This window comes from Eutrigla gurnardus (assembly GCF_963514095.1).
Source record: "Eutrigla gurnardus genome assembly, chromosome: 6".
Lineage (NCBI taxonomy): Eukaryota > Metazoa > Chordata > Actinopteri > Perciformes > Triglidae > Eutrigla > Eutrigla gurnardus.
In genome coordinates this window covers 4458737-4468694 of record NC_139920.1, presented here as the reverse complement: position 1 = coordinate 4468694, position 9958 = coordinate 4458737, and the positions used below count along the sequence as shown (strand labels likewise).

General features: G+C 42.3%; 2 protein-coding genes across 2 annotated transcripts; both read left to right on the top strand.

Moving 5' to 3' along the window:
* Positions 1 to 190: 190 nt before the first annotated feature.
* On the top strand, positions 191 to 2278 carry mrpl55 (mitochondrial ribosomal protein L55). Its single transcript, XM_084011606.1, has 3 exons — positions 191 to 316; positions 569 to 776; positions 1868 to 2278. Exons 1-3 carry the CDS (start codon positions 261 to 263, stop codon positions 2015 to 2017), a joined length of 414 nt encoding a protein of 137 aa, XP_083867732.1. The 5' UTR covers positions 191 to 260; the 3' UTR covers positions 2018 to 2278.
* A 2783-nt stretch (positions 2279 to 5061) lies between these two features.
* Positions 5062 to 8967, top strand: ndufa11 (NADH:ubiquinone oxidoreductase subunit A11). Its single transcript, XM_084011607.1, has 4 exons — positions 5062 to 5183; positions 5994 to 6086; positions 7148 to 7270; positions 8777 to 8967. The coding sequence occupies exons 1-4, from the start codon at positions 5105 to 5107 to the stop codon at positions 8887 to 8889; spliced, it is 408 nt and encodes a 135-aa protein (XP_083867733.1). The 5' UTR covers positions 5062 to 5104; the 3' UTR covers positions 8890 to 8967.
* The last annotated feature ends 991 nt before the right edge of the window (positions 8968 to 9958 follow it).

Below are 9958 nucleotides of genomic sequence, written 5' to 3'. Positions count from 1 at the left end.
GATCACATTCGATTGTATTGATATTTTACAGAAGTGAGTGTTGCCGACTTGTGTTTCAGTTGTTAAAATGACTAAATAGATGGAGAAGACATGATTTTATGTGTATTTATTTGTTTTTGAAGAGGAGATATTTTGATCCACACTCCAAGCCAGTAGGTGGCGGTAATGGTCCATGTAGTTGTTTGCCAAGCTCCATAAAACCTCAGAGGAGAAGACGAAGGAGTTTGACCTTCTAGTAAAGTGCTTCCTGTTAGACTTCCATGGTCGCCAACATGTTTTTAATGAAGCTCTGTACACCGCAGAGTGTTTTATCACGGTAAGACTTACTCATGCTCATTCATTGTGACTGGTAGGGCTGGCTGCTAGCTAGCTGTTAGCTCGCTGCCACACCTTGTGGGGTGAATGGAGAGGAAGGGTGCGCTACTGTTAAATAATACGTGGTAGCGACCTTGCTACATGGCGGTAAATGTGCTCTGTACGGATATAACAATGAAGGAAACAGACATATTTTGAGCTAAGCTACAGCCGACATTAACGCTCCCGTTATATGTTGCGTGTGTACGGGCAGGTGGCTTTGCCCGGTGTTCACTCGGATGACGTCACCGCTGGGCCAGGCTTCACTTCTCCACACACAGGGTCCTCGGTTCAACTCCAACAGGACGTCGGTGGTGCGCTGCGGGCGGCAGAAGTATGAGCGGCTGTACCCGGTGATGCTCGTCCGACCGGATGGATCCACGGTGAACATCAGATACAAGGAGCCCAAACGGATCCTCACGGTTAGTACCGGTCCCCTACCCATCATAACATCACGCCATGCTATAGTCCCTCAAACTGCCATTCTCTCTGCTGGCCACCAGGGGGCGACTCCTCTCTGGTTGTATTGAAGTCTGAGAAAATGGTCCTACTTCTTTCTTGATGTATTATCTCAGTAAACATTGTAAACATGAGTTTATGGTCTTAATCTTCTTCAATCCAGCATGATGTTCATTTACACACACACTTACTTTCATATTCCTTAACCGAGGCAAGAAAACAATTCTCAGGCCAAACTACAGTCAAAATGCCGCCGACGCTTCAACACCGTAGTCCACAAACCAGCGGGTGATGTCGCCATGACTACATCCACTTCTTATATACAGTCTATGGAGCCATCAGATACTGTGACCGCTGATGGAAACGTGTCTAAAACGGGTAGAAAGAAGTTTCGATAACACTTCTGTGGAATAGATTGATTTGATTTAGGTTGATTTAGATACTCCTGGATTATGATTTTGTTCTACGAGAGACTTTTATTTTGTGAACATATTCATTCGGTGTAAAACTATTACAAAAAATTTATGTCATACTGCTCCACAGCCACCTTGTAGCAAAGTTTGATGCAACAAGAATGACAGGGAGAAAGAGTGCTATGCAGAGATGAATGAATGGAATGATTTTATATTTCAAAATCACATTTGGGGGAAAAAAAAAAAAAAACTCAGAATCAATTGGTGGCGCTCAGTGCTGATTCTGTGGTGCTGCGCCACACATTGGACTATGTATGGGAAACATTGTGATTGTCCACACTCAAATAATTGCGATTTATGGTATCATCAAAATATGCTTAAAACTCTTAAATAACAACTTGGTAATAATAATCAACTCACTGTCAGGTTTTTTTTACCGGGATAGAATCCTACATTGTCCCATCCCTGGAGCGGGTCGACTTCTGTTCTAACTTTGTAGTCGTAGCTGAGAAAACCCTGAGAACATCACTGTGACCTCATCAGGGTTAACTTCTCAGACTTCTCTCTCGCATATCGCCTTACTGGCCCCACCAGTCATGTTTTTGTAGGTTCATTGGTGTTTCTTTGTGTGTTTTTGAAAGATGCCGGTCAACCTGTCCACTCTGTCTGAAGAGGAGCGTCGAGCTCGACAGAAAAAGAGAGAAGTGAAGAAGACAAAGAAGCAGACCGCCGTCCACTATGAAGATGACTTCAAAGCCGACAAATACAGCCACTTCTGGAAGAAGAAATGACTTCTCTGATGTAAATCTCCCTGAAGGTCCACATACAGGATGTTCTAACTGGATGTTTTTATGCCAACAAAGTGATTCCTTCTCAAGGTCAAATGTTGGGACTGTGAAAGCCGGAGGACTCTTGTATTGGGGATGAGTAAGAGACCACATGTAGCTGGAGGACCGCTGCTGCTCTGTGCTATGACTCTGTTACTTTCCTTCAACTGTAAATGAGCTGCTAAAAACTGCATTAATAAACTGCTTTAAAACTGTGTATCAGTTGGTGAATATTAATGAAGCACATTATGTTGATGGTAGTGTTCGGCTGCACTTGCCCTGTTGAAAGTTCAGAAATCCACGAGTCAGCATTCTGTCACTAAGCAGCAGCTTGTCATCTCTCTCTCCTCCTAGGTGACGAGTTAAAAGAGGATTGTTACGGCCCCCAGCCGTTACTGTTTGCCATTTGGACCTGTGAGTGTTTTGTGTGTATTGTGTGTCATCTGCTGTCTTCAGGCCGAGTGAGCGCTCCTGTGTTCTACACCATCTCTGCCTGATTGACAGGTCCCGCCTCCTGCCGCCGGCCATTGGTCCTCCGCAGCTGCAGCCGCTGAGCTTGACGAGCCGACAACGAACAGTCCAGCTTCATATACCGGGGTTCTCCAGACAGCAAACGGGGCTGTCACTGTGTGGTGTGACTCTCCTCCTCGCGACCCGAACTACTGTTTAGCAACCAGTGTGTGAAACTTAAGATCCACTTCTGATCGTAGCGTTGTATAGATTATCCTTGTGCTGTGCGTTGATCTCTCTCTCCCTTGGTTAACCACATTGTAAATAGCACTTTTTGTACTCAGTATTTTCCTGTTTAAGAAGCAGTAAGGGTGAACTGCCGTTTGTTTTGATTCCCTTCTTTTTCTCCTGTTTTTTCGTTAGTTTAGAGAGATAGGTTTAGTTGTTGTAATTTTGTTTCGTTCCTTTTTTCCTCCCAGGGCAAGTTAGCTGGTTGAGTTGATAGTTTCTTCTGTTTGTTATTTTGGCCTCGGCTCACCCTGAAGCAAAACTTCATTTTGTGTTATGTGTGTTTATGTGGTCTGCATTGTACCACAGTATTGATTATCCCCCACCGGGTTACAATAAATACGGTGTACTGGTACTTAAAGGAGTCATCACCCGGAAATCGCAATTTCTCTTGTTAAAAGATGCATATCTGTGTTTGACCTCAGTTGAAACTTGCCTGAAAGGCTGGAGTTTGAAAGTGGCGCCGTTTTTTCGCTTCTGCTCTTTTTCCGAACAGGAATAGCACACAAGGGTGTGCATTCCTAAAGCACGAGATTTTGATTCTGCGCCTTCGGTGACGTCACCGTGGCGGCTACTTGCATAAGCCCACCCCTCTTTCACCACCCAACCCCGCCCCGTCCGCTACCTGAAATCGCCGAAGCGCCGCCATTATGTTTTGGAGTCTGCATGCAGGCAAGCCCCCCCGGCTCTGTCCTTCCTGCGGCGAATCAACGCGCGCCTCATTACATATTATACAATGCACATCCGGACCAGTCAAAACCTCGCGCGTAATCTCGCGTGATAAAATCGCGGTACGAAAAAGGGTCAGAACAAGCTCAATGTTTGATTAAATTTTTTTTTTTTTTTTCTAATAAGTTTTACGAATTGATCCAAAGCGATCCAAGGGGGGCTGGATACGTATAAAACCAGGTGATGACTCCTTTAAACGTCCCGCTCTGTCTCTGTTTGTGCTGCGCCTCTGTTCCCCTAGCCTGGGGCGTAACAAGGATATAAAAATAATAGAGGATTCAGTATTACTATTAGCTTTGTAGAGTGTTAAGGCCTTTGCCACCTCAGAGAGATGGAGTCACTCAGTGACTTACAATAAGTGCATTTGTCAAAAGAAAGAAACCACAACATATCATTGCCTATAAAGTAAGAGCTAAAAATAGAACCAGTGTTAGGTCCTCGTCTGAGTAAAGTAGTAGCTGTTCAGCAAACATACCTTAAGAACAACAGTGCTATGATCAAGAACTATAGGTAAGAATCTTATTTTATGTTGACTTTGCTGAAGTTTATGCTGCATTTCGATCAGGTTCCAGGTGCAGCCACCAATCAGCTGATATTGGTTCTGAATTATTTGATTGGTGGTGTCTCTAAAAGCTGATCAGAAGAGCCAATCAGATGACTAATCAATCCTGACTCAATGTTTTCAGTACTTGTTTTTCTGCTTTCAGGCCCGTAATTTCAATTCACTCTGAGATCAACGCTAAAATGGCCCTGTGTGTGTGTGTGTGTGTGTGTGTGTGTGTGTGTGTGTGTGTGTGTGTGTGTGTGTGTGTGTGTGTGTGTGTGTGTGTGTGTGTGTGTGTGTGTTGTGTGTGTGTGAGAGAGAGAGAGAGAGAAATATGGTCATGGTGAGTCCAGCTGTGTTGCTGGGCATCATGGGAAGAAAACACCACAATTGATTAATACATAGATCTAAATTGACCTAGATCATTAAATAAATTGCCCCCACAAACACACACCCGACATCTAGCATATATAAGTCTGTACGCCCCGGTGAAATGTTGGAAGGAATGATGACATTAAAAAACAGATACCGCCCAAGCTGACACTCTAGGGTTTCCTTTACAAATCACTAAATCTTCTCTAGTCTCTCCTTTTTTTTACTTTTACTTTTTATTTATCCCATTTCAACCCTTAAAAATTGCATGTTTTTTGTTGTTGTTTTAAATTTAATGTATTATTATTTTTAGTAGTAGTAGTAGTATTTGTATCTGAAATACGGCACCCATATACGTACTTAACCCAGCGACAGGATTATGTGCACACACCAGACGAAGATTAAACGTGTTTATTTCTCAACAAATGGGGAAAAGCCAAGGAAGATAATATTAGACTTTCCTTCTTGCAGACATTCAATGAACTACTTGATGAAGAAACCTGTTGAGCAGCACCGACTAGTGTTTCCTTCTTAGTGCCAGTTCACGACTTCATCCTCCTATCCGATAGGTGGCGGTAATGCGCCACAAACTGGGTTCCTCGCCACTAAAACATACCCGTTTCTCGCGAGATTTCCGTACCGTAGATTGCGTCCTTGCTACGTCCGAAATGGGGTACTGGGACCTACCAGAGGGCACGGGCTGTATCGAAAAGGCATGGATCACCACCAAACTGGCCACAGCTTTGGGTGAATATCAGCTCCGATAAAACCACTGCGAGTCATGCTGGCTGTGCACGCGGTCTATCCCGCTGTGTGTGTTGAACTAGCGTTAATGTATCAGCTAATGCTAACGCGCTAGCAGGTTAGCCCAGAGCCGGTGGAGATGCTGCGTTCAGGTTTCAACAACGCGAAGAGAAACCACTTCAGTCTGGTTTGTTTGCTGAAGTGTTGGACGCGGTGTCGCTGTGTGGCTCTGGAGCCTTTTTGTTGCTGTCAACAGTGAGCTAACAACACACATTAGCGCCTTGAGTAGCTAGTAAGCTATATAAAGGCCGGTCCATTTACCCTTAACACACCAAGTATCGTTACTGACGCCACATTAACTACCTGAACTCACCAAAGTAAAGCTCATGTCATGGAGGTCACTGCAGGCTTTTTGGTCCAGACATGTCATGACATGTCATGTCACGATTATCCTGCCAAGAATGATCGTGATTCATGATATTATCCCCATAAATACTTAAAACTTAAAAATGCAAGCAAGCAAAACACACTGGTAACACTTAATATTTGTATTGTGTCACACATAAGGCACTCATTTGTTTATGGTGAAAAACTCAATTTAAATGTTGTGGTATACTGTATTTTAACAATCAGGCTCTGTTTTGGTGGTGGTTTAATGCGTCCGTAGCCATTTAGAACCTCCATCAACATGTTTGGACGACATCATACTACTAATGAATACTTTGTATTTGATTTAAAATATTATTAGAATAATATTCCTTTTTATTTTTTTTATTTCAAGTTTGTTAATGTGTGTGTGTGTGTGTTTTTCAGGCCTGGTGGGTTCAGCCTATCACATCGTGGCATTCCAGCCTGATTCTGCACTGGCAGCGCTACAGAGGGCAACCAACACAACAGTCACCATGGGTAAATACTCATATTGTCATTCAGCATTGTTCACATCATTAATTGTCATTAAAAATGATAAAGTGAAAGATTTCTCCTGCTTGACAAGTCAGGGAAACCTTTCAAATCTGTCATTCAATGAGTATAAAGAAAAGTTATTCTCATAATGCACTAGATTGCCTCATTATAACATACTAAAGGGCACCTGTCATTACTGATAAACCCAATAGGAAATAATGATTTAAAAAGCTTTGACGCCAACAAATAGGAACTGAAACAGGATATTTCATGAGAGAAAAACATGTTGTGAGTCGAGGAAATGATGACTTCCATCTTTTTTCAATTCATTTTTGATTTTTGGACTGAGGGCTGCAGATCACACTGTACTGAATTGTTGTTAAACAACATGATAGCTGATTAATTTTTAAGAGCACAGAGAGAAAAGATGCACCAACTGTGCAGTAACATGTCAACACACCCAGAGCACAATGCTTTTTTTCTCCATATTGTCCTCAGACTCTTCATGTCCGTTATCATTTTGTTCTAAATGTTGAACCTGTTGCCAAACTGGAATTGACCAGACTGGTGGGATTTAGATCTGTGTGACAATTAAATTGATTGATTGATTTAAAAAAAAAAAGTGAACATGCAGCTTGAACTTGGCTACAGCTGCGAGGAACTTCCCTGCAATCTGTCTGCTGGCATGGAGGTGACATTTTGTGTAACCGTTATTCATTTTACAGTAAGTTGTAGAATAACAAGAAATGACAGCAGCAACCTATACATAACATGTTATGATAACCAATTTGAGCTATTTCAGACATGACTAAGATACACACACTTTAAAACCGAATTTTCCTTCCTTCGTCTTTTTGTAAACTACTTGACTTGAAAATGAAACGATGACTGAGGTTAATCTTTAATCTTTCAGATAAATTACAGCCGTATGAACGTGGACTGATTGTATCATTTGAAAATCTGTACGAAGTCAGACCGATGCTCATTGTGTCGCTGTAGAAATCCCACTCAAGATGCTGTAAAGTAGTGTGATGCTGATTCGGTGTGTGTCTGTGTTGTACCAGCCACCATGGGAGCCGTTTTCGGCATTGCCACCTGTCTCAGTGCTCAGGCCCGTGAGGCCCCAGACGACCCGCTGAACTACTTCATCGGGGGTTGCACCTCCGGGATCTTCCTGGGAGCCAGAAGTAAGTATCAGGAGGAGAGGGGAGCTCAGTCTGTTTTATCTGACGTCAGCACTCTATGGGCACTCGTTTTATTAGCATAATATTGTAAACACGAGTTTACAGTGGAGAGCATGGCGTTTATTTAACCCATTCAGTTCAATCGATTCACCTGGATCCGGTTGCTCTGTTAGTGTTCATGCAGTTTGGTTGGCCGGGTGTTAAAGCTGTTAATCGAATCCTGCTGCGGACCAAACAAGTGATGGTGGATCTCCAGGTTTGTTCACAACAAACGCAAAGTAAATTGTCGCCTCGCGTTACTCGCGCCAGTTTGACCGCAGGATCGCCCGACACGAATTAGCGTGTATTAGCATTGACTTTGTATGCAACAGCACCGCACGAAGAATTCTCTTCACATTTGGTGTGAACCTTCAGTCCAAGACGACTCTGACGTAGCTCGTCTGTGGTATGAACGCAAATGAAGCAACCGCAGGGTTTTATGATGGCAGACATGTGATTGTAGCATGATTTCAAAACGTTCTAAACTTCTAATAAATCTATCCACTGATGGTGAAATCTGTTCAGGAAGCAATCTTATAGATCTGTATTTAAGACCATGAATAGAAACGTCCCAAAATGTGTATTGCTGGTATCAGACTATGAAACGTGTCCGTTCATAAGAAGGTGTGACAGTGATCCTCAGTAATACGCCTCATGTGTCCGGTCAGTCGTGTCTCTACCACGATTCATCATAACGTGGCCAATTCAACAATACTAATAATAATTATGATCATGTTTTAATCCAAGAACCTAATAGACACAAGTATAGAGTGCTGTCAGTTTCTCAGTCTCCAGAGTTTCTTTTCCACACGTTGGTCCTGATGGTGACAATCAACGAGTTTCCTGTCTGGATAACTTCCTGTTTCTTCCTCTGTTGGTAAAACTTCACTGTGAACAGGAACCAGAACTCAAATCATCAATGTACACTTTTCCAAAATGAACCTATCTTCAGGTGTGAAAGCATTCAGTCAAGCAGCAACCTCTGCTTCTGAAAAGTGAAGCCAAAGCTGAAGTGCCTTCAACTGTCATTCTCTCGCCTGGTCACCAGGGGGCGACTCCTCTCTGATTGTATAGAAGTCTATGAGAAAATGGTCCTACTTCTCTCTTGATGTATTATCTCAGTAAACATTGTAAACATGAGTTTATGGTCTCAATCTCTAGTTTCAAGTCTTCTTCAATCCAGCATGATGTTCATTTAGTACTTTATGGTCCATTTAGAGTCCACCAGTCCAGAAAGCAGGGGATGCTTTAGGGGCGGGGCTAACTGCTGATTGACAGGTTGCTACCACTCTACCAATGCAGTTAGCTACGGTACTAAGATGACTTTAACATTTAGCTGTTAAGTTGACCTTGAATTATGAACCTAACTTTGTTAGCAGCTTCACACCAGAATCCAGATGGATCCAGATCCAGTAAGGTTGCTGCTCGGGGTGCTATGACCATAATGATTCACTTTTCTTGTCCCTCCAGCCCACAGTGCTATGACTGGGACCTCAGCATGTCTCGGTCTGGGAACACTGGCCTTCTTCACAAAAGTCGGCAAGATGGAGGGATGGAAGTTATCTGGACCCCCCAAACTATGAGCTGTAAATGTAACTATGTTGTAAATGGAGTTTATGTAATAAAGTTCTTGTGAAAATGACAAAATAAACTAGGAGTCAGTTGTGTCATATTTGTTGATGTCAAAGCAAATAAAAAGCAGTATTTTTTTAAAGGATTTTATTATTAAGGAGTGCATTTGCATGTGTACTAGTATCTTAAGGTCTGTTGTGCTTGTAAACATCACACCCTGACCCCAGGATAAAACCTCTCCCAGTTTCCAGAGGCATTTACACACAGAAACATGAAGGACTTAATATGGAACATAAAACACATGAAATCAGAGGAACAGCTCCAATCCTCACCTGGTTTATTCATCAACCAGTTATTTGAACTAAAAGAAGTAGATGGATTATTTAATATTATCTCTTGTCCAGAGAGACAAGAGCCTGGAAGATTTTCAGATCAGTTATTAAAAAATGTCAAATACAAACACACGATTTTAGATAACAGGTGACATGTTAAGTTCTGTCCTCAAGCCCTCACCGCCTCTCAGACTCAACCATTTAATGTTAGTTAAGTCCCTGAGGGTTCAGGTCTGTCCCACGGTCAAGTCAGGTCCACGAGGACTCGCTCACGGACTCCTTGAGCCCTTTATGCCAACTTTAAGTCAGCATTGTTGCTGCCTTTGCCTGAGGGAATTACCCACAGTTCATAGCGTTGTGACGTGAAACACAGGGTTACCAGGGGAAGCCCGGAGCAATTAAAAAATAAAGGTAAACAAAGAGTGTGGAATATTATATTCACACAGAAACATTAACATTAAAGATTTAATATGAAACATAAAACACTTGAAATCATAGGAATGCCATCATAGGCTACACCTGGTTTATTATTATGAATATTGTTATTATTATTATATTACACACCTGGTTTATTCATCAACCATTTATATTAATTCCGCTTATTGAAGCCGTTTTAACTAAAACAAGTAAATACATTATTTGACAGCAACGTCTGGTCTGGGGTGATAAGATCCTAGAAGACGTTCAGATCAGGCTGTAAACATGTAAAAACCCAAACTTTAATCAAACTAAAGTGACATGATGAGTG

Bases quoted from the DNA above. Each gene is read 5' to 3' on its own strand.
- mrpl55 (XM_084011606.1), top strand. From the start codon at position 261: ATGGTCGCCAACATGTTTTTAATGAAGCTCTGTACACCGCAGAGTGTT. The intron at 317-568 runs GTAAGACTTACT...GTGTACGGGCAG, and splicing joins CCGCAGAGTGTTTTATCACG to GTGGCTTTGCCCGGTGTTCA. The intron at 777-1,867 runs GTTAGTACCGGT...TGTTTTTGAAAG, and splicing joins AGCCCAAACGGATCCTCACG to ATGCCGGTCAACCTGTCCAC.
- ndufa11 (XM_084011607.1), top strand. From the start codon at position 5,105: ATGGGGTACTGGGACCTACCAGAGGGCACGGGCTGTATCGAAAAGGCA. The intron at 6,087-7,147 runs GTAAATACTCAT...GTGTTGTACCAG, and splicing joins CAACACAACAGTCACCATGG to CCACCATGGGAGCCGTTTTC. The intron at 7,271-8,776 runs GTAAGTATCAGG...TTGTCCCTCCAG, and splicing joins GATCTTCCTGGGAGCCAGAA to CCCACAGTGCTATGACTGGG.